Consider the following 24,762-nt stretch of genomic DNA (forward strand, 5'->3'; position numbering starts at 1 on the left):
GACCACACAAGAACCAATCAGTAAACATTTAGCTCGCTCTCTGTTGAGCAGAGGTCCGATGGGAGCAAACCCACATCCTTTAAAAACTTAACACACACACTCAGAGACACAGCAGAGACAAAACACCAATAAAAACAGTAAAAAGCTGTTAGAACAAAGGATTAAAGCTGCTTTAAAAAGACACATAGTGTCCAGAAAACACTAAAAAGGTGAAGAAACACACACCTTACCTTAGTGTAGGGTGAGGCTTATGTTTATGTGGCCACTCAACAACACCAATCTTTATCCCTCGTTCACTCGCAAACAGAATCAACAAGCAGCGCTCAGCATCCCCCTTCACTCAGGGCTGAATATTAGATGAGGGGGGCTGGCCGACGCCCATCTCTTTCCAACACAATAGGCACACGCGAGCGGATTTCCATTCATTGCATGCACTGCTGAGCACCAAATTATATCGATAAAAAAGGGGAGAGAAAATAAAATGCTGGCCTAAATCGTGTAAAAGTTAAATTAAACATTAGACTAATTCTGAAACACTGTAGTTTTATTCAAATATCTACTGAAATTAACCTTCCATCCAGGTTGGGATGGGCAATATTAACAAAATCTAAATAAATATGACAGCATTTTAAACCAAAATTGTAAATATTGATGTATCAATGTATGATATATATTTTAGTGTAGAGCTGCAAATAACAACTCTTTTTATTACAGACTAACGTGACAATTTCTAAATTACTTGCTTCATCATTTGGTCAATAAAATGTCAGAAAATAGTGACAAATAATATCGGCTCTATAAAGAAGGTATTACTGCTTTTAACGTACACACATACGTACACACACAAAGACATTTTGAATAAGGAAATCAGTTGTAAAGTAGATACAATGACCAAACAGGTAAGGGATTTTTTTTCCAGCATTCCCATTAAAACATAAAACAAAAACATAGAAATATTCTTTATATAACTGTAAAGCAGGAAAACACAGAAGATGTCTTGGTATAGATATCTACGGTTTTACACACCAGTATTCTTTTTTTATCAAAACATATCAAAACACCCGGATCTACTTTCAGGTCATAGTGGTTCAGTGTTTATGTAACAACACAGAACATTTGATATGGTCATCAAAACTCATAAAACTCCTTTGACAGATTAACAGGAACCTGGGAGGCCACACAGGATACCATCTCTAAATGTAACCAGTCAGCTCTTAGTGGCTTGTCATGTGGGTGTGATACTGCTGAGGATTCAGTTCCCCTGTCACATACCAGGGTCTGCTTTTTACATCTGCAGTTTTATTCTGAAAATACCAGGGTCTGCTTTTTACATTAGCTTAGTTTTACTTTGAAAGGGCATCTATTTAACCCAGTAAACCTTCTGCTTGTGATGCATTACCGTGGGTATATGCTGCACCTGCAACTTAAGAGTAACATGTCTAACACGAGCAGGTTTGTCGCAACAGCCCTCTGACTGCCTGTCTGCGGCTTGTCAAAAAAGTAGTTAAACATCTGGATAAGACACACACACACACACACACACACACACAGAGAGAGAGAGATTACACGCGTTACCTCACATATGACCAGATAAAGAAAAGTAAAGTATGAATCTACTTTAATCTGGTGTGTATTGGTCGGGTTTTGACAAGGATGTTACCAGCGGACTGACTTCCCGTGTTTACTACTGTCGCTACGACGCAACAGCGAGACATTTGCTAGCCAAACTGCCAGCGGCTAACGCAACAGGCTAACGTTAGCTCAGAGAGGCTAGCTCTCCAACAGGTCCTCACACTTGTTTCCCCTCTAAAAGGAGAGAAGAAGAAGAAAAAAGTACAGTGCACAGCGTGAAGTGCTCTTACCTATGCTGGGCTGCTCTATGTTTTGATTGTCGCGCGGAGAATTTAGTCAGAAACACCGCTTCCACATGCTGAGGCTGCTGTGTTTTAATGGTGTAACGTGAACCTGCCACATATAGGACAGTCCGTAGCTCCGCCCACTACTACCCCTGGTTAGAGGGGCGTCACATGTGGCGGAGCAGAAGGGGTCAGAAACCCCCAAATCATATCATTTACATTAGAACAAGAACCTAATGTTTTAGATGTTTTAACTGTCAGGACCAACTGTACAAGGAAATATTGTACTTTTTTACTATTTTTGCAGATTCACATTTCAAAACCCTATTATGAGCATGTAAAATAATATGCATTGTTTTCTAGTATATAAAACAGTTACAACCAGCTGCAACAATAAACATGCTGCTTGTGAATGCATCAGTGACCTAATAATATGATATAAACGATAAACAATTTATGAGAATATAAGGCATATCCCAAAAAAGCTTTCTGCAGCGTGTGCGCCCATTCTTTGAGTGAGCCAGACGACTGCATAGGTCTGACACTTGTGTACTGGAATATGTCATAGTGGTTTGGAAGGGAAGTCGAATGTCAGAACTATTTAAAACATTGTTGAATAATCTTTAACAAACGGTTTCGTTATGACATTTAGCAGCATATGCAATTTTCACTGCAGCCATTTTGACTTGTAATTGAAAAGCACAATGGTTACTGATAACATCAACTAGCTCCATCATTGTGTCCACTCTGACGGAACACAGACATTATTAATTTGATCATTTACATCTGTGCTTTTCCTACTGCGACATGTCAAAATGGTCTTTGTGAAAAAGGCCTTTTGCACCAATTTTCAGTGGTTAGTTACAGGACAGTATATTGTGACATAAATACCCATTGCACTTTTCAGCATCATATGTAGTGAGCATTGCAGGGACTTTGTAAAATATCATATTGCAACACATCTGCAGCAATGTGATTGTAGCAGTAAAAGCAAAGGTGTGATTAACAAATGAAAAACATCTGCATGACATTTAGGATGACATTTAGGTAAGCTAGTTCCAAGGCTTTGGTTTTGTGCATGTTTGGTGTTTTGTGCTGGGAAAGTAATGAAATTAGTTTTACCTGAGCTTTTCCTGCTACAACAATTCAATACGCCTGCAGTAAAAGAAAGAAGTCTATTGTAATAATGCAGTAACATTGCAAAGAAACAACGCAAGGACATAGTGTGTTATGATTTTCCCTTTGCATTTTAACATCAGTTTTTCTGCTGATATTAATCTCAGTTATTGGACAAAAACATTAAACATATTTTGAAACATCAGTTTTAGTGTTTAAAAATAATTTCTCTTTATTTTGCCACATAAATCAGAATTTTAATGGACTGTTATACAAATCTTTCAATAAATTTCCTTCTGACACAAAAATAACCGTTATGTTACACAGGCGCGCACACACACACACACACACACACACACACACACACACACACACACACACACACACACACACACACACACACACACACACACACACACACACACACACACACACACACACACACACAGTTATGGCAGGAATATGCAAACGTTAAAAAAATCTTGAAAAGAAATGGAAAAAGCTCCCCCTCTGCTGCTTTGTTATTATTTTACATAACACAAATGCATCAAACCAACTCAAATTATTGACAATTGGAAGAAAACAAAATGTACGACGAAAGTGTTTATGATATTGTGGGCTTGAATTGCCCAGACGACGATGACAGACTACAGTGAGGTGCCTTTCCTAAGATAAACAATGTCTAATGATAAAGAAATCACACAGGTGGCTGTTTGAACTGCTGCATGTCATAAAGAGTAAACTGGATGACTTGAAAGGCTTAAGGAGAGCCGTGAACCGAAACCATGTGAAGAACCAGTGTCTCCCTCACCCTACAGTAAATGCACCCTGAAATATCCTCTATTCTAACATAAGTGCACACAATATGAAATGAGAGCGTTTACCACAACATGGTATGTCTTTGAATTTTTGTACATTACTATTATGTCACACACGCATAAATAACCTTATCAGATGTTCTTGCAGACAAAAGTAAATCCAAATTCCACTTACATAGTTTGCAGCCTGACCACAATATGTGCTTTTAATGCACTGTGTATCAATCTGGAAACTTTTCTTTTACGTTCTATTGATTTGTGATAATTATGGCTACAAAACCTTTTGACAATAAAATACATATTCAGTAAATGTGGTAATTTGACTAGATTTGTTATTTTGAATAAAACTGTGTTCAACAGTGATGTTAACAATCCACTGTGTTTCCCGAATTATACATTTTAATTATTTAGGACTTGTATTAAATAGTTTTGGATACTCTTATTACAGAGGCACAACATTTGAACACAGGTCAAAAAACAAAAAACAAAAACAAATCACACCCCTGAAACCAGGTCAGAAATCCTTGAAGACAAAAATGGAAATCACAACAGCATACATGAAGTCCCTTTGAAAAACACACATTTGTCTGACTGAGTGATGTTGGTCAAAAAAGCAGCAGATATGAAAAAGAAAAAGAAAAAAAGAAATCCATTTCGCAACTCTTGAGTGCCTCTTTTAGACTTTCCACTGCTGGAGATGGACGAGATCTGAATTCATCTTTGTGACTCTGTACGTCATCGGATTCATCCCAGAAAACAAAAGCACTGAGAATGGATCTGAAATAGTGTCGTCACAAACATCTAAATACAAAAACACGTACAATGTGAAGTCTTCTCCAATAAAGATTTTTAAAAAGACATAGAAATCAAACAATGTTTTGAGGATCCTAAGGCCTGTTTGAAATTGGCAGCTGATGATAAAGTAATGTTTCTTTTACATGAAAACATTTTCCATTTCCACCTAATAGAGGCTTGTATCCAGACAATGACAAAAACCCTCCACATACTGCACGCCTCATCTGTTTGTATAAACTGAAACTGCAAAATAGGTTCTTGCAGAGTGCCATCCAACTGTTACTTCCCCAGCCGAGTAAATAGAGGGTTTAAGGCAGCTTGGAAGTCTTCATTTCCACTAATGTAATGTAAAGTAACCACCATCACTCATTAGTTTACACTATGGCCATTGTTACATCCTGGTCTCTTATCCATGTCAGAAAGTGTGATTGCTGTCATCCTTGCTACTGGAAGTTTTGACAGAACATTGACATGTGTTTTCCGTCGGTTAGGATTCTCAGAGCATCCGATATTTGGTTCTTTGTCAGGTAAATAGACTCGCCACACTCCAGCTCTCAGTGGTTTTAGTTTGTCTCAGTGTTCCTGCTGCTGAAGGGACTGTGTGTCGCTGTCCAGAGCCTCATGTGGCTTTGTCTTTCTGGTTGCAGTTGTTGTCTGTGCTGTTGTGGTCCGTCTGGTTGTCCTTTAGGCCGTCCTGCTGCTCTTTGGCCTGCTGGCGTCTCGATTTGACAGGCAGGGCCACTACCACCAGCAGGCAGAGGAGATGTAAGCAAAAGTACCAGGACCTGCGGTGACATTCCAAAATGAGAAATATTTCAACACTGTTTATTAGAAGTAATAAGTTGGAGCACAAAACCAGATAATAAGTGCAGGCCATAAAGTTTTTTTACCCATAGTGTGGCTAAAAAACTAGGGATGGCAATGCTAGTCAGTCGCTTTGGTCCAGGCCAAAATATCTTAACAGCTAATGGATGAATTGCCCGTTAATTTTGTGCAGTCATTCATGCTCCCAAGAGGATGCACCCTAATGACTTTGGTGATCCCCTGACTTTTGCTCAGGTCAACACTTTTGTGTTTAGTGCTAATTAGCAAATGTTAGCATGCTAACACACTAAACTACTGTGGTGCAGTGTACTATTGTGTTCAACACTATACTAAGCATTAGCATGTTAGCATGGTCATTGTTAGCATGCTGACGTTAGCATTAGCGCAGTGCTTGAATACAGCCTCACAGAGCCGCTGTAGACTCTTAAGTCTTGCTATTCTATGAAAAACAGTTGTGCATAATAGTTATGAGAAAAGTGGTGCAATTGACTATGCTGTATTATGCATCACAATAAGTCATAGTTAGAGATGAGTGTCTAATTATGTTTCATGTACGAGGAGAAAAAGAAAAAATTTGGTTTAGTTGAAACATTCTTTTTTTTTTTGCCTAAACAGCTAATTCTTTGCTAACACAGGAATGAAACGAGACAACAAACCACGTCTTCACTATCCCACTATTCAATCAAACACACAAACCTGTAGAATTTGAGTGAGCGTCCCACAGCGAGGAGGACAAACGGCGCCACTGTGTAGATGATGGCAACCTGAGTCCCCGCCCACGTGACGACATCATAGATGCGCTTGTGCGAGTCAGAGACCTGGAAGTACGGTCTGATGTTATGTCTTACCTTGGAAGAGAAGAAAAACATCCCGTGAGTTGAACGTCACATCATCATTTTCAAGTGAATGACACGTAAACCTTGAATTGCGTCCCACCCATTTTACTTTACAATAGACAAGACTTGAATTTAACCAATTAAGTTCCTGGAATCTTTCATGGCAGCTGGCATTACTGCCTACTTCTGCTTATAATCTGCTCACGCTTCTCTTTTTCCTCTCTCTACGTCTTTTCTCCATTTCAGAACTCTTTAAAGAAATCCATCTCTGAACACGTCTGTGTGGGCAGTGGCCAGTAGTTTTATAGTGTAACCGGGTCAATGGTAGTTGACCTCCTTTAGATAAAGAAAGTCCCTGCAGGAACTCACCTGCATGGCAAATTTACTGTGCGGTCGTTTCAGTTAAATCAACCCTTTGCGAGTAGATTATCTAGAATTACAGTGTGAGTTTCCCCAATGTAGCACCACTCCACAGTCTGTACATAAATATCCTCCTACTTTTACAAGACTCGAGTAAATAGGTCTGGCTTAGCACAGATTAGTGGTAATGGCCTCACACTTCAACATGAGTTACAAGACTTTATCATTATCCCCTTACTCTCCGTAAATGAACCGCGCTGTGTGTTTGTGGTTCTGCTAAGTAACAGTGGTGAATCTAAAGAGCTCTTTGACAAAATGTCAACAACGACTGTTGGATTCACCCTCGATATCGGGATTCAGGAGCTGCACGAGCTGCTACCACTTCAGAATTATGAGTTTTATCCATTTGTCTTTATCTGGCGAGGAAAATATCCAACAATGGGTTCCGTATAGACAAAGACAATGTGTGTACTCACTGCACGTGCAGCCATGGTCATGGCAATGCCAGTGAGGAAGGTCAGGTAGTAGCCAGGGTACACCCCGTGCCACATGGCCGACAGCAGGAAGGTGGCAGCCATGGGGTTGATGTGACAGCGCTCATAGCACACCCTGGGGAACACACATCGCGTGTTTGGGTAAAAAAAATATTCAAGTAGAAATAAATGAAAGCCACTGGCCACAGTTTGGGAAAAATACATCAAACTTGATCACATTATGAACTGCAATATAAGCCATCAATGTTTGTTTTTGTATTTAAAACAGAATACTTTGTAGGTATTTTACAATCATTATGTGGCATTTTGCTAGACTTGAGAAATGCAGATGTGCAGCATACATTTAAGCAACCCTCGACAGCCAGCTCTCAGTCAGACTGAGCGAGGTACATCATTACAACATGAATACTTTTACCTTTTGAGCCAAAGAGCTGTCTGGATATTCCAGTTGTCTAGGAACATCTTGAAACTGGTGGCGAACTGAAATTGGATCCAAAACAATACACGTTAGGCTTTAGTTAAGAAAAAGGACTTTGTGTGGATATAATGGGTCTCATAAAAAGAGCCTAACCTCAATGTCCAGAATTCTGAGATTTGATATCAGGTCCCACCGTGGGGAGCCATCTTTGTTGTATCCATTGAAGCCAAATCCGGCAGCGTTGTTGATAGCATCAGCTGCAGGAGAAAGGCAGTGCTCACAAAACATTTGTACAATGGCAACAGTGAAGGATGACGACAGCTCCATATCCTTTAAATACATTGGTTTGTGAAGCAATGACAGAAACAGATGGAGATCTAGCATCACATGTATTTGTCATTGATAAGAATGAGGAGCTGCAGTTTTCAACTCAGCACTAGATGGCACTGTTGCATCAAGAAAATGCTGTTAAATAAGAGTTGGGGGGGGGGGAGCTTTTTTTAGGCAGCCTCTCAACATACTGCACAGACTACTTTAAAAATAACCGAACTCCCTGAACCGAGAACAGCTAAGTGAGTTCAAACTACATAAATCAGCAAAACAAAACCAAAGCAGTAACACCTCTGTATAAAACCGGGACCAGTTTTAGTCCCGTATGGAGCAATCAAATAAAGAGAAGGAAAGTATATGTTCATCTTGGATTCAATATAGAATGGGTGAGAAGAAATGTGTACTCAAGTCACATCACACTCACCAAGTGTCCAGACAAAGTAGTACTTTGGCCTCAGAGCCAGCATGGCCAAGTAAAGGTAGATGACCTGGAGATGGAAGGGTGTGGAGCTGACGAAGTCATCGTTTATGGAGTGCTCCACCGGGAGCAGCTTGCACACCGACAGATAGATGCCCAGCGAGATGGCACATGTACACAGCTTGGAGATGACGTCATTCTGGGCGGAGGTGAGAAAAAACAAAAAAAAGAGTGTGACACAAAAGGAGCAGCCCCGTTGAAACCATTACATCATTTTATATTCAAAAACAACAAACACCACATTAGGAGACATGATGCTTGCACTTAAAAAAAACAAAACAAGTTAAGTTGATTCAAGGTTAACTCAAGTCCTTGAGCGTTCCCTCTTGTTTTGTATTCAGCAACGTCTGTCCTCCACTTTGTTCCTTTATCTCTTGAGATGAATACACACTCTTGGCGTGTAATTCAATTATTAATGCATTATGCAGTAAGAAAACACAAATAACCTTGAGGTTTAGACATTTGCTTCATCCATTTCTCAATCATGTCTCGGTTTCTGTTTCTCTAACGGGAACCAAAGGCATTGTAATTACCCTGCACCCCTTAAAACGGCTGCATTGCTGCCTAGGCCTTTTCAAAACATTACCCAAAATGCGCTTAAAAGAGAATTGCATAGGTCAACATCCTATTTTGTAATATCGTAACCACTCATTCAAGTACTTTCTTCCCACCACAGCACAAAACGTAGGTCTATTTTACCACAGTGTTTGCAGACTTCACACGATGAAGGCACTTCTATTCAAGTTCTGTACCTTGGGCGAGGGTTCGCTCTGCTTGTACTTCCCGTTCTCCTTGCCGTTGGCGTTCTCCTGGTGGCGTGGCTGGTAGCACGTCCCTTCGATGAAGGCCATGTAGTCGTTGTAAGAGCAGGTGGGCCCCGCCAGGATGCCCATGAAGTTACAGTTGTAGCTCAAGTACTCCAGCAAGCTGGGCATCCGCCTTAATGGTCACAGGGAAGAGACAAGAGCATTGGATGAGGTTTCATGTTTTCATGTAGTGCCCAACCCTTCAATCTAAAATACAGTATAACAGGAGAACAGACCAACATTCCATATGTAGAGAGAGCTTCCTGTCAGCTGAGAAACCACAATGGTCTATTCCATCGAACCATCCACGAGAAGAGGGAGGGCCTGAGTGCTTTGACCGACTCTGAAGCTTTTGTGGTCTCCCTTCCTCGCTGAGTATAATCAGCCGGGTGAAGTAGAAGTCCAACTGTCTGAACGGGAGCTCCTGTTTCTGCCACCAATTCCTCACCTTCCCAGTAGCCATCTGAGATTTAGACTAAGAGGGCTCGGCTGACTCAGAGTGTTTTACAGATGTTCAGCGTATTTCCAAGCTGTGCTTAACAAATTCTACAAAGACTGTCTCAATATGCAAGTCCTGCTCTCTGCTCTGTCTGTTATCTCTGTTATTCTCAGCTATGTAATCACACATTAGCTCCCTGTTAGCTTACAGTAGCATCTCATCTCCCCACTCAAATCCTGTCTCCAATAGTAACTGTGAGGGAAAGGAATCTGCAGTAATGCAGGACGGAGGGAGGGCAGGCCATTCCTACAATACAGTTCACATGAGAGTGGTGAATTTGTAGTTTCCTAGATACCGAGCGCTTAACAACTGCTTGACAACACCAGAGAGAGAGCCTGCAACGGGGACCATGAGGCTCCTATTCATTAACTCTGATTTAAGATCATGTCAACTTTTTAATTGAGCTTAATTAAATGAGCCCATCACCTGAAGCATTACAAACATACCTGATTCACATACCTGATAGCTAGGTATTTCTGACTGGGAGTCAGCTGCACATCTCGCTTTGCCAAACCTACAGACAGACACAAAGATATACATCTTGTACACATTTTATCTTTGTAAATGTGCACCTGCAAATCATGCTCTGAAAATCAAAAAAAAAAAAGAGGATAATAGTACAGCATACACAGACAAGAACTACGTGTACTCTGAAGTTCATAGTTCTCTCAAGGTTTTGCAGGTATATCAACCAAAACTACCCAGTGCCGGGGTGTCTGGGTAAATTTGTCTTAATCAGTCTGCTCTTTGTTTATGAAGACATGCGGCTTTGCAACTCATTAGACTGCACACTCGTGGGCCTTCTTTGGCATCGTGGGCTACATGTTAGGTTGAGTGTACGGCTCGTGGTGCAAGGCTGTGATTAGCTACGAGGCCTCAATTAAACCTCTGATCCCAATCAAAGCTTCACTGTGCCTTTAATAACTATTCTTAAGAGCTGGACTATGAGCCGTCTCTTATAAGTATTTTACTGTATGGCAAAATACTGTGGTGTGTATGTGTGTGTGTGTGTGTGTGTGTGTGTGTGTGTGTGTGTGTGTGTGTGTGTGTGTGTGTGTGTGTGTGTGCAGCAGGCAGGTATCAGGGTGGGACAGTTCTCGGATTACAGTCTTAGTTTCTCACAAGACTCACAGTTGCAGAAGAAGAATCAGTGACCTGAAAAACAAACCCTTAAAACTACACTGCCTACACCCACCAACACACACAGATCCATACACAAACTGCTATTAGACTGCTGATTGTGTTAAGTATAGAGTGTCCTGAGGGGACTTCGTTCTCCAAGTGGAAACTAAAAAGCTATGAGTGACACTCCTCATCCTCTCATTCTTTAAGCCTCTCATGTTACAGTACTTGAACACACTTGTTTATTTTTAACCTCTATGTCAATCTCTATTTATGTATTGCTCATTAGCTCATTTTCCGTTATGGCTAAAAAACAACTTCAGCATTAGCACGGCACACGAGTAGTTAACTACATACACTGTGCGCTGGTTTTTAAATTTGGCTAATAAATGGATAAAGCATTGCTATCCAATGGTAAACTGTGTGCAGACTGGCAGTTCTAATGGTTGATGTTAGAATGGATGATCCAGAGGGATGAAAGGTTGGGGTCAGGAAAGCCTTTTGGCCAGGGGACAACGGATAGATAAGCACATAAGGAAGTGCAACCAGTTCAAATCAGCTCGTGTTTTAAATCAGCCATTACATATTTACACACATATACAGAGAGAGAGAAATAGAGACAGAAAGATAGAGATAGAGAGAGAGATAGAGACAGAAAGATAGAGATAGAGAGAGAGATAGAGACAGAGAGATAGAGACAGAAAGATAGAGAGACAGAGAGAAAGATAGAGACAGAGAGCTAGAGACAGAGAGATAGAGACAGAGAGATAGAGACAGACAGCTAGAGACATAGAGAGATAGAGACAGAGAGATAGAGACAGAGAGAGACAGATGGAGATAAAGACAGAAAGAGAGACAGAGACAGAAAGATAGAGACAGAGACAGAGAGAAATAGAGACACAGATAGAGACAGAGAGAAATAGAGAGAGAGACAGAGAGAGAGACAGAGAGAGAGAGACCAAGACAAACAGAGATAGAGATAGAGAGAGAGATAGAGACAGAGAGAGAATACTTGGTCATTGCTCCATTACATAACTGTGTTTATGCTGTCTAGTTCACATTGTCAGAACTGACTACAGGCTCAGAAAAAGTGGCCATGTGATCCGTTTGGAAACTGAAAAGAGAACTGAACAACTTTCATTTCTGCCACTTTTCTTGCACACACACGCGCTTTCAGGATACTGTGATGCTTGTCTTACCATCATGTATTTCAAACGCCAAGCTGGTAATCTTCTGTGTTATAACCATCATGGGCCTGATAAAGTGCATCAAATGGAAAAAGGTCATGTTAATATTGAGAATTTCAAAATGACTCCACTCAGTGCAGCACATACAAGCAGCTCATCACAGGGTTTTGTCTGATAAATATATTTTTGACATGCCTAACTTTTAGTTTGAATGCCTGTTGACTTTTCAGTTTAGAGGAAGCTATGTCAAACTAGCACATATTTAACTTTTGGTGGAATCATGTAACTAACTACTGGCTTTAGATGCTAAGTCACCCACAGTGGAAAGTTTCCTCCAGAATAACTGCAGACCTTTTTTTTTTTTTACTTCCTGTAGCTATTCTTTCTATTTCTTCTTCTCTGTTCTTTAGGCACAATGGTCCCCTATACTACTCAGTCCTCTTCCTCTTGACTAAGTAAAGCCATTCTCTGTCAAAGAACATTGTACGGTCTAGTCTCATGGTGCTTTAACTTGCTTCTAGACATATAAACACTTTCTGTTCTAAGCAACAGAGTCAAAACAAGCTACAGGCCAGACATTTTCTGGCCTGTTGGGTCACACTGACGTGAATTTGGCATGTTCAAGAAAGAGAGGAATGACAGATAAGGTAGTTGAGAGAGTGAAATCTCTGGGCTCGCAGTGGCAGTATGGGATTGCATTGGGTTGCCTAGCAGCTAGCCCCCCCCACCGTGCTGGGAGTGCAGTCTGTCTGCTGGAATTGTCAGACAGACAGTCTGGAGGAGTCGCTATCGACGTCCTCCTGCAGACACAGCAGTGTGACACCCTCTTGTTTCTGTTTAGCTCAGGCTGGTTATATCCAATATAGCATTCTTATTCAAATTAAGACCAATGGTGGTTTTTTTTTGTTTTTTAATTAAGAACCAAAAAGATTACAAAGAGCTCTGGTCCGACTGTGGCTTACCCTGTAAAATCTGCAGAGTACATGCCGTAGTCAAACACGTAGACCCGTGTGATCTGACATAATATCAGGTAGCCAAGCGTCACAATGAAGCAGTACCTGTGCAGAAAAAGGAGAGAAAAAAAAAACAGGAATTAGAGAGATGAATGATGAACGCTGAATAAATAAATGACAAGTGTGTGAAATCTTGGTGCATGTCTTCTCGCATGAATTCACAACATTTGACTCGACACAGTGAAATGGAGCTCTTCAGGCAAGGCATCTTAATGCGCATATCGTTTAACCCTGTGTCCCTTTGTTCTCATATCTGTGGCAGAACAGGGTCTTGTTTACAGTACAGTTCAAAAGACAAGAGGCCTATCGGCACCACGGCGGAGCTATGGAAAGGAAGAGTAGGGGGGGGGGGGGGGCAAACATTGGACAAAGGAGCAGAGGAGGCTCCAATAATGTGTCAGGGTCAGTGGTTGGAGACAGAGGACAACACAACCTTTCAACAGAAATCCAAAGACAGAGCAGCACTAAAGCCTGTTGTACTAAGCTGTTGCAGAGTCAGCCCAAGTCAAAGCTGGCTGGCTAGCTAGCTAGCACTCCTCTGCTGCCAACAATAAGAGGATTGTGCTGCTCTGTGAAGGAATACAACACAGCAGCGAGAGCGAGGCCGCGCAGCCGATAAGAGACAACGGGACCTCTTGATTCCGAGAGCCTACTGTATGTGCAGTCCAAGACATCATCCGATCTCTACTGCCAAGCATTCATAGCACAAAACAAAAATGAACCGCTCACACTTCTGCTACGTGAATTATTTTCGGACCTTTCAAGGTCTTTCTCTCAGCCTCTAAAAACTCAAAAGATGACACGCTGCTATCAATCACAGAACCGCTCAGAGAAGGCAGAGAAGGAACGGCGAGGAGGCGACAATTATAATGCAATCCTGTTCTGTGCTCCGACAGTTATGCGTTTGTATCCAGCCCACACTCGGGATGTTTTCAGTGTACGCACTGTTCTCCATATCTCATTGGGTATCTCACGCAACAATGGTCCACAGACATCGAGGTTATTTACACGTTAACAGTGAGGCTACTAGGGCACACCTTCATAGAGCTTTCTGTACTGGTGGTATTTATGGAACATTGTCGGCTATTGTCTATCGCCTTTCTAGAGATGTGAAATAATATCCGTTTCCAGAAACAACAGAAGATCCGCCTATAGACTTGGTCTCCATGCTCATCAATACACAAATATGAGAATGCAGCTATAATACAGTAACATAACTGCACAGTGATTTGAGTCAAAGCCAAAAGCTCATTTCATCAGTTCAACTCAGGTTCAACCTAAGAACTACAGAGAAATCCCCAGACCTTACTTTGACTACTTCATTAAATGTTTTTAATATGGTTAGCATAACTGTCTCAAATGTCCAAAACCTACGAGGCAAAAACACAAGTGCATATATAGGAAGTTCTTTCCCCCGTTTACTAGTGTGTAATACACTGTGGAAAGAAACACCTGAAGACAAACCCTGCCTACGGTGTCTTGTTACACTTGTTTTACTTCGGTCAACGTTTTCTTGAAGCGGGTGAAGTTATCCTGCTTCAGATCAGTCCAGCAGAAGGTCAACAGACTCTTTGATGAGCATTAAAAACAACAGAAATAATACCACTGACAGATATTTTACTAGCTTTCACACAAAAGGCTAAATATGCTCAACACCAGATTGTACGACATAAAATAGACATTTTAACAGTGCAAGAAAGCTTTACATTTCCCTGTTGGCACCACTAATATTGTCAATCCATAGCAACAACCCTATTTTCACCGAGATCAGCTTTCTCTACTGGCAGCGCACAGCTGCAGTTATAAGCGAGGATACGAGCTATAGGTGCTGCCGCAGCTATATTTGCGGCGGGCCCACCGGGGATTCTGTCTTTATCCTCCTCTGATTTGTGTTTGTGTAATTCACAGCTCAGAGGGGGGTGTTTCATTTCCACTCGAAGTATAGGATGAAGCCACCGAAGTGGGCTGGCCTCCCACTGTGGGACAGCAGCAGAGACAGGTCAACACAGAGACAAGGAGCCACAGGTGTGGATACACACGGCACATGTATAAATATATATATATACACACACACACACACACGTATATATAATTAAATGTCTGAACACCCCTAGACCTCTCTCTAAGGCTGTGTACACACAATAAATGCCTCGAGGCACACTTCATGCTTGCTCAAATGCATACACAGATCCAGAGGAAATGTCCCATCTGTTCAGCATGCGACTGAGAGTCAGTCATTTGCACACTTATCACCGTCAGGTTCACAGCCCTGCTTTCACACCAACACCAATACGCATTCCAATTAACTGCGTGCTTGTGTTAACAGATAGAATGCATGCTCTCCATTTCGTCATGAAACTCAGGCCCTCCTGAGGTGGAGCTGGCGATGTTCTACCAGGTAGTAAAGCAGCTTCACGAGTCTGTAGAACCTCATCGACAGCTAAAGTGCAGCGCTCTGTTTAAAGCCGGGCTAAGACCACAGGAGTTTAAAAATCCTAACCAATTTCTGAAATTGGGTTGCATCACACACACACACACACAAAAAGGAGAAACTTCACAGATGTTCTCCTAATCTCAAACATGCACACACTACTACAAGATTTGAAAAATAAACGGCGCATCACACACACACCACGGGATATTATTAAGATTATCGTGCCAGCAGGAGCAACGCACCTAATGTGATCTCTCTCACGTGATCTTATGGGGAAGAGACTGACTTGATGAAACAACTTGTTGGAGTAGTGCTTTGCAGTGAGAAAAGAAATTCTGGGAGGTGAGATTTCAACAGTATTCACTCCGTTTAAATATCCGTCTACAGTGTGTTAGCGATAACGTTAGCCTCAAGGGCTGGATTGTTTACCGTTGCTTGGAACCACCGTCGGCTGAGACAGTTCGCCTCTTTCATTGGCTGTTAAGTACTGATGTAATCATCCAGATTTTTACTCCTCGTTATCAAACGTATATTTCCACTGATTTCTGCTTCATTTCTTGTGAATTAGTTTAATTTATTTGTTCACGCTTGTAATTAAACTGGTTACAACGGGTAGACATGTCATCCAATGCGTTCAAATAGACATCAATTTATTTTAAGAGTCAAAAGCCCAAAAGTTTGAGAGCCACTGACTTAGAGAAACAACAACTTGCCATGCTACACATTTGCTTAACCCAACAGAGAATATCCTTTAAGAGAATAAAGCAAGACAGGCTATAGAGTAAGACTATATTTACATTAAGCTTGATAGCACAACTTATCTCTTTAGCAGTCTGAGTAATTATAATTTCGTAATGGCTCTTCTTCAGTATCAATCGAGTTGAGCATTACTGTCCTGGGCCTTCTTCTCTGGTTTCACCATATCTAACGATTTTCCCATCCAGCAGGCCGTTCAGCAGCTAAGCGTCTAGAACATTCCCTGCCAGGCGAACTGTCAAAGAGGGTGAGGGAGCGGTAAGAGGGGGAGAGTCAGAGATCCAGAGCGGCACAACATTAGAACGGTATGAAACATGATGCCTTGCCGCTAAACAAAGTGGTCAGGTTGATCCACACCACGCCGGGTCCAGAAAAAGAGCTTTTAGCAACTCCATAAAGCTGTCACACTGCACTCACTCACTGCACTCACCCCCCAAGGGTCGGGTATCTGAGCGAGAGAGCAACAAATAGAGAACACAAGTCCTGCCACAGTGCACTGGTCCGGACAGTGTTTAGGGCACGTTACCAAAGTGTAAGTCTTACAGTGGAAAGTGTATAGAGTCAGCATCATTCTATCTCTACTCAGCAGTATTATCATAAGTAATGCTTACAGTGTCTATGTTTATTCTGTAAACATGTAAACAATATACATTTCATGCTTACATTGGCAGTTTCTTCCTTTTCTTTTTTCAGTGAACACACGGAGACAAACGCAATATAAAAATAAAAAGGGAACAAAATCTATCGGGAAAAGAAACCACAGTTGGTCACATTCCTGTGTATATAAATATACGTACGCATATAGTTTAAAACCATGACTACCTATGCAACCAGCTCAAGCGTAGTTCAAAGAGCAAAGGTTTAAACAGCGAGTCGCCAAAAGCACACGGCTCCAGTTAAATCACAACCGCCTGCTGAAATAATAATGACTTTGTTATACAAAACCTGGGGCAGTGGGTTCAACGCCCTCTGCAAACATGTCCGAACTCTTCTCCTCTCTGCCCCCAAGCTGTACCTCCATCCGGGGGTGGGGGGTGGGGGGGATGGGTTGAAAGGTGTGTTGGTTTGGGCAAATGCCACAGTTTGTTTTTTAGTTTCATGAGAGCTACAGCTTATCTATCCACAGACAGAATGGACAGAACAGCACACTAGTGCTGTGTGTAGAGGGTTAAACATCCAGGAATAATACAAAGTGACTTTTGGTTGTTAAACACTGCTAAATGTTTAAATGCCATATGGTCTGGATAACCATGTCCTGTGTGTTACTGTCGATGTGTTTTGAGTCCTTTCTTTCTGAGGGCAGTCACTATTGTGATTAATGCTTTGTTGCCATCTATTTAAAGGGCTCTCCCCAGGGGGAACATCCTGGAATTTTGGTAAAATATAACATCAGAGACAACGTGCGTGCGTGCGTGCGTGCGTGCAGGGGGGAGTGTCTTAATGAGCCATGGTCACAGATGGAAGCCCTGGAGCAGAATCATCATCATCATCATCATCGTGACCCAGGCTCATGTGCCTTTAAAGCCACAGGACAACAGATGATGACGCAAATACAAGATTGGTCCATAGTCGACTGATATTCACAATTTAACATCTAATCTGAAATTTCTGACAACATTTTGGTTTACTGGCTTTGACAAACGTCTTTGTCGTGCTTTCACTTGCCCTTTTGAGGTTTCTTATTCTGGGAAACGATGAGGCTTTTTTTTTTACCATTCTCACACTTACTTGTGCATGTGCTCCAGGCCAACGAAGATCATCACGCTGTAGGACAGACCGCTCTGCACCAAAAAATGGAGGGAATACCTGTGGAGAGACAGACGTCATAAATTACTACTTTTAACATTTTCATGGTTTGTTATTTACTGAAAAAAACAGCTTCCTTCAAACACACGCCCCTTCCTTATAATAGACTATTACACTTTATTACCATCCACACCCTGCTTTGTCCCCCCATACAGTCATTAGAAAGAGGAAACGGCAGCATTATGAAACCAGTCACACCATCAGCCATGTGAAGCCGGACCTTTGTAACTAGTAATGTGTCATCTGCAGTCACAGGGCAGGATAGTGACAATCGCCATCACACTGTGGTCTTAATTGATTTCCTTGCATCGCACCATTACAGCGACTTGTGCACGAGTGAGTGTGTGTGGTGTGTGTTGATCAAACTCTCGTCCGCTTCTCTCCCCTCCCGTGAAGCACGCACGCACGCACAATCTCAACAGCGGCAGCAGCTACCAGATGGGTCTTTGAAGGGCACAGTGTGTAGTGCTACCGACGTCAGGCCCTCCAGGAGAGGAGAGATGCCACACTGTGTTAGTGGTGAGTCGACAAAGAGGGCAAGGGCGTCACGGGATGGCAGGGAACAGGGGAGCGCAAGCTGGGTGGATTAAATGAACCGCTCAGCAAATTACGATGCTTAAGAACAGCAGCGATACCTGATGAAGGGAGAGGAAAGGTATACCTCGAGACACGGCTAGCCTGGGATGTGTCAAACAAACGTGACCTGTGAGCGTGTCCACAAAAGCTAAAATGAGCTCAGTCCCCATTGACAGAGGAAATGTTTCAATTGTTCAATTGTTTTCTCCAGTGACATTCAGAAACAAGCCTGTGCGTCTGACAGAGAGGGAGTGCATCCTAAAATAAACCAACACGCTGCAGCATCTGTGAGGCGGATCCTCTAGGGCTGCAGCCAGGTGCCCTCTAAGAAACAACAGTGTGTGTGCAACGAAAGCTGAAAATATTGTGTGTGTGTGTGTGTGTGTGTGTATAAAAAGGGTTCAAATACAAGTGTGTGCATAGATGCGTTCATGCATTTCACAGGAGCAAGCTGCACTAGGCAGAAGCTGTTTGGGATCTGATAAACAATTAACATGTGCACACTGCACAGCTCTGAGTTACTGGGACCTTCCGATTAAGACGTTTATCAAATAATTACATCTGCCTTTTTGAGCCACTCATGGTAATCGCTGCATCATTATATAGTTTAGTATTGTTAAAATCAGACATTTAAGTGATAAGAAAACTATTATTCCTGTAATTAGTGTCAAACTTGAGATGCTTAGCTTTCGGAGCACTGCACCAAACACAATGATATTTTAAGGAGCGTGTGCTCTTTTAATTGCTTCAGCACATGAAACTCTTTGGCAGGCGTTCAGAGACGCATATTTAGTGTTTGTTTGGCTCATTTGGACAGAAAGGATGTGTAAGATGATTTTTCAAACTGAAGATTAATCTGACACAAAGTGAGGAGGAACATCATAAGAGTCCAGACGCGTGTAAATAATGATTTCTTTGTTACTGTGAGAACATATGAGATTTGTTGCGATGCGTTTGGTTTTCGTCTGCACAGAAGAACATTATGTCCCTTTCCTTTTTTTTTTCACATTTGTTTTGTTGCACAAAAAAAAGACACAGCGCCCATTCACAGCTCAGTGAATATAGTAGAGGCATTTTACTTGTTATCTGACAAATCCTTTCAGTTCCTTATTTTTTTTTTAAACACATTTTTGCTGTAAGTTGTGGTGACAATCTGGTGATTGCAGGTATTGGCAAACGATCTTCATAACCCCACAATCCAATTGGACATCTCCACTGTAATATATATATATATATATATATATATATATATTCTACGTGATACTTGTATTTCTCATGACTCTTGAAAATTGGGGTAAGGAGAAAGGCATTGTAAACATTTACACTAGAGAAAATGTATCGTAGTGAACATTTGAAACACACTCACATGAGGAGAGGACCAACCTCTTTTTAATGTGAATTTATTTTAAACAATGACACATGACGTGTATAATAAGTGAGTCCTTTTTGTGGGACACTGTCATGCCATGCTTAGACCAGACGATAGTCTTGAATGAATTCTACTAAATCACCTCTCTCAGCCAAAACAAATAAGATGAACCGTAGCTTCAGTGTCAGTTGCGTCACGTACATGAACTGTCTGGTGAGGTGATGAAATGAAACCCTTTCACCTGTTACTCAATGACCAGGTAACATTTCACCCGTTTAGCATTTTCCCACTGGCGACATGTCTGGCTAATGTTTCCGAGGTTTGCCCACCCACACACACACACACACACACACCCCCACACGCTTTGAGAGGCACTCTGCCAGAGGTACAGTGGTTTGTCTATTACAGGGCAATAGCTTTATAATTGGATATCAGTTACTGCTCGATCGACCCATTTGCTTTGGCGAGGATGAAGAGAACGAGGACCGGGTGAGGGAGAATGTGGAGGGGAAGGGCAGTGAGGGGAGGAGGAGGAGGAGGAGGAGGAGGAGGAGGAGGAGGAGGAGGAGGAGGAGGAGGAGGATGATGATGACAGACAAGTAACAAACAAGGAACAGAGTGTAGGATGGTGACAGCAGAAGAAAAGCAGAGTAAGACACAGAAAACTGTGACTAATATCTAAAAATAAGAATTAATGTGAAATCTGTGCATATCAAAACTATTACTCCAAATAACTACCAACTACGCTATAATTAATCAATTAAAGTGAAACATAATTGGACAGATTATTTGACAGTGAGAATAGTTTTTTGCTGCCCTACTTTAAACTCTGTTACTCTATTAAAGAGCTACAATCCCTTTATGTTGTTCAGTAATGTTTATATTTTATTCCCACAGATGACCAACCAAATGTAGAAAAAAACAAAACATGAATAATGTCAGTGAGCCAGTCAGACTGTGTAACTGAATATTGGTTAATGAATAATTAACACTGAAATTTAAAGCAGTCTTTAAAGCACTTAATCAAATTCACATTAAATGACAATTAGCCAATTTGTTAATGCAGATTTCTGTTTCATTAGTCTGTTTCAATTAAAAAAAATGTATTACTCATTACATCAAACCATGTAACTCATTAAGTTTTAAAAAAATATATTTTAATTAGACACTATGAATGCAACATGCCCTGAAATTCATTTTTCGTATCAGCTCACTGCCTTAACATTCACACGTTCTAACATATAACACATAACTATTACACAATGTGCAGTCTGTTTTCCATCTCAGATGTAAAGCAGAGTTCACACATTTAGCATGTTAGCATGCTGCTAATGCAAGCAGGCCGGGGACACATCAGGTTCGGGGTTCCCTCTGCATTAGCCCACTCCGGAAGACCAAATTGAGCGCAAACATTGCATTTACTCTTCAGTCTCCTCAGATTCAGCCTTTCGTCCCATGATTACATAGCAATGACGGTTATGCAGTGCATAACAAATCATTTTGGCCAAGAGGGTGCGACGCTCTCTTTGGCTCAAACAGAAAGACGCATCACTCCTCTAAAAGGATACACATGCATGTAAAAAAATTAATTAAAAAAAGAGAATTTTCACTATCAATTCATGAGTGTGAAAAATCCCCATCATGATTTCCCAGAGCCCAATGTGACGTAAAGCTTAAAATCCTCACATTTGAGAAGGTTAAATTAGCCCAAATGTGGCATAATTGCTGAATAAACTATTCAAAAGTCAACTATCCGACAAATGGACCAATTGTATTCAGATTTAGCTGAAATGTGTAAGACATTCGCCTGGTTTATGGAGAAGCATTCTGGAATCACTCACTGAAGCAGAAGTGCAAACTTCATTAAACTTAATTATACAACATCTCCTTAATTGCATAACATTACATGACATTTCATACACCAATACCCGAACCATGAGATTAACAAGGTCCTTTCAAACAATCCGACAGCATAGTTATGTACTTACAACAGCATGACATGAACATGAAGGAAGCAGAGAATAAAAAAAAGGACAGTGATGACAAGAAGAGAGCTGCGGGCTGAACAGAGGAGTGACTCACCAGCCAAAGCAGAAGAGAGCCAAGTAGAAGCCCAGCAGAGTGGCCACCACATGTCTGATGAAAGGACTGGTCTTACTGGGGTGGAGGTAGAGCCGAAACCACACAGCCATCAGCAGGGCGAACAGCTGACATGCCACAAAGTTAACCTGCACGGAGGGGACAACAAAAACAACGTGACAGATTAAATGAGGAGGAATCCAAGAAGACTGCTGGAGCTGGGCCGACGCCAAGGTCTGGCTCAGAGGATAATAGCAGAACTGTGAATGCACCTCGAGGTAAATCCCAGATCAGCGGCTTGAAATTAGGTTAATTTGTCACCCGAGGTGCGAATATAAAAATCACTGAGATTTAAATAATCAAAATACAAATGACACAATCATACAGTAGTTATGCAGAAGGACTCCGGCTCCAATTGTATGTAAAAGCTTGCAAGCTAACTTCTTTTCTTTCTCAGGGCAGACTTTTTAAATCTCTAAAATGTTGCATTTATTAGCCAGTTAGGCCCACTGTAGATAACGGTCATTTATTTGATCAATTCATGTTAATTCTAACAAACTAATAATACATCATTGTTAAGTAAATTAATAACACTTTGAATAATGGGACTGCCATCTTGAATTTGATGGTTTTCACTCAAATGTGAAGGATCTGCTCAGATATCAAACTTTTCTATTAATACATTAATGTGTTTATTTATTTATATCTCAAGGCTCACCAGTGGCCAGGTTACCATTGGGAATCATTTTAGAGGAATTGGAAACAAAATCTTGTCCTTTTAACATATAGAAACAAAACGAACACATTTTGAATGTGTGTTGCTGAGATAATATTGCTGCTGCTGTTAACCAGACATGAATCTGTTTTAAAGACCAATTTGACAGAAAATAATATCATTGAGGGTCACTGATGACACTTAAGATTCAGATTATGTGAAGTATCAGATAAAAGACAAACTACACAGAATTGTTTGGTCACTGTAATAAAGCTTTTTTTGTTTTATACGACACGGTTAAGGTGACATTTCACTGCATCGTATCTTTTTTATCATTGCCACACAACAGAGTCGGTGGTGATTGTTTTGGAACAGCATGGTAGTTCAGTTCCAGTGCAAAGAAAGACAAATTAAAAACATCATTGCAACAACATAACCACAAACACATGAGTGTGAAAATATTCACACTCAAAATATAACGAGTCCCCAGCAGAAGTGCAACGATTGTTGTAGCGGTGTGCAAACAAGACGAGTTCGAGTTCAGTTCAGTCTCGTGTCTGCAGAGCAATACAGGTCAGTGACTGCTGTGCTACTGTATTAAATATAAGGTGACTGAAAATGGGAACCATATTTTCAGTTTTGGCAACCAAAAGCTGATGCCTGGTTGCCAATCTGGCAAACACTTTAAAAAGTAAGTGTTTGTATATAAATGTATGAGGCTGGTAAAGCTGCGTTTGACAGAGTGTTTCATTTCCTAATGTCTCCAAATGGCACAGAAAAGAGGCTTTAATCCAGACAATAGTGGGATTGTACGGGAGGAGAATGGAAACCTCTCTGTTTGATTGCTAATACTTTATCTCCCCTTATTCTGAACCATATGGAGCATATATATATATATATATATATATATTTTATGTCCTACTACTCTGATGGGTTTGATTAAACCACCATCATGACCACGGCCTACCTCTCTGTACGGTCACTGACGTCACTGCTGTAGGTAGTAACACACAGCGTTGTGTTGGTGAATATGTCTGCATGCATATATATATATATATATATATATATATATATATATATATATGTCCGTCCTTCCAGCCAATAAACAGTGATGAGTCTGGGATGTTTGATGTTGCTATTAAGGATCTATGTGTCCCGTGTGACTGGGCTATTGATCACTCTCATCATCAAACTACACACACACACACACACACACACACACACACACACACACACACACATCTTCCAACTCAGCCCTCTCTGCCTCTGACATAGAGGAGGAGTAGAAGGGGCATTATTTATGTGTGCCATTAGGACCGTTTGTAGGGAGTTAACTTCCTTATGAACTAAACTGACTTACAGATGGTCATGGACTCACTGAGGTGCAATGTTGCAGTAAAGACTAGCAGTGGAGTAACGTTATTAATAATTACAAAGCATAGAGAGTCAGAGTAAATGAGTAAAATCTAACAACTTGACTCACTCTTGTCTCACTGTAGGAAAAGCACATTTTTTTATCGCCAGATGATGAGTGACAACTTTGTTCGGCTCTTTTTCTGCAACCAGTGTGGCACTAAAAACAGGTATTAATGCTAAACTGGTTCCAGAAAAACAGCCGAATAGAGTCCAACGGTCCCTCCGCCTCACTGCCAGAGACGAACAAGCTACCTAGCTAACTCCCCAGCGGTCCTGCGACCACGCTTCACTGCCCCACTAATGTGTGTTGTCACCGTACCAACTCACGACAAATCGCCATTTTCAAATGACCACGCAAAACACTTCAATGTCCATTCCACTCCTTTTTTCAGATTTCTACGGCCTTCAATCTCGCTTTACAAATGCAAAATACACACACAGACAGACGTAACGCACGAGGCCAATGTGAGTAATTGCAATGCAAGCGCTGTGGATCCAGTGCAATGACTCACGTTTGTGGTCGTACATTGGTCAGTGACTGTGAACATCTTTTTAAAACCCCGTCTAAATGACAGAGTATCAAAGGGCTGATTTGGAGAAAAGAAGCAGGTTAATGCACAGTAGACACAGGCCGAACTGGAAAAGAACATTACACTAA

General features: G+C 41.3%; 2 protein-coding genes across 3 annotated transcripts in view; both read right to left on the minus strand.

Annotated features, from left to right (window-relative positions):
- kidins220a (kinase D-interacting substrate 220a) overlaps positions 1–1,955 on the minus strand; it is a 42,259-nt gene extending 40,304 nt beyond the window's left edge. Inside the window, 1 exon segment of the mRNA XM_079174962.1 lies at positions 1,863–1,955. The gene's annotated coding sequence lies outside the window, so the exon portion shown is untranslated.
- Positions 1,956–3,184: 1,229 nt separating this feature from the next.
- The window catches only part of mboat2a (membrane bound O-acyltransferase domain containing 2a), a 37,019-nt gene continuing 15,441 nt past the window's right edge, over positions 3,185–24,762 (minus strand). The window contains exons 2-13 of one of the 2 annotated variants that reach the window (XM_079174282.1): positions 22,053–22,122; positions 17,872–17,949; positions 12,903–12,998; positions 11,953–12,008; positions 10,091–10,145; positions 9,079–9,265; positions 8,273–8,465; positions 7,672–7,775; positions 7,516–7,580; positions 7,083–7,215; positions 6,107–6,258; positions 3,185–5,370 (exon numbers count right to left, since the gene is read on the minus strand). In XM_079174282.1, coding sequence (XP_079030408.1) covers positions 5,205–5,370; positions 6,107–6,258; positions 7,083–7,215; positions 7,516–7,580; positions 7,672–7,775; positions 8,273–8,465; positions 9,079–9,265; positions 10,091–10,145; positions 11,953–12,008; positions 12,903–12,998; positions 17,872–17,949; positions 22,053–22,108 — 1,341 coding nt within the window. In that variant the 5' untranslated portion in view covers positions 22,109–22,122 and the 3' untranslated portion in view covers positions 3,185–5,204. Of the gene's footprint in view, positions 5,371–6,106; positions 6,259–7,082; positions 7,216–7,515; positions 7,581–7,671; positions 7,776–8,272; positions 8,466–9,078; positions 9,266–10,090; positions 10,146–11,952; positions 12,009–12,902; positions 12,999–17,871; positions 17,950–21,976; positions 22,123–24,762 lie in introns of both variants that reach the window. The other variant, XM_079174281.1, reaches the window with a different exon arrangement.

This window comes from Pholis gunnellus (assembly GCF_910591455.1).
Source record: "Pholis gunnellus genome assembly, chromosome: 15".
NCBI classification, from domain to species: Eukaryota; Metazoa; Chordata; class Actinopteri; order Perciformes; family Pholidae; genus Pholis; species Pholis gunnellus.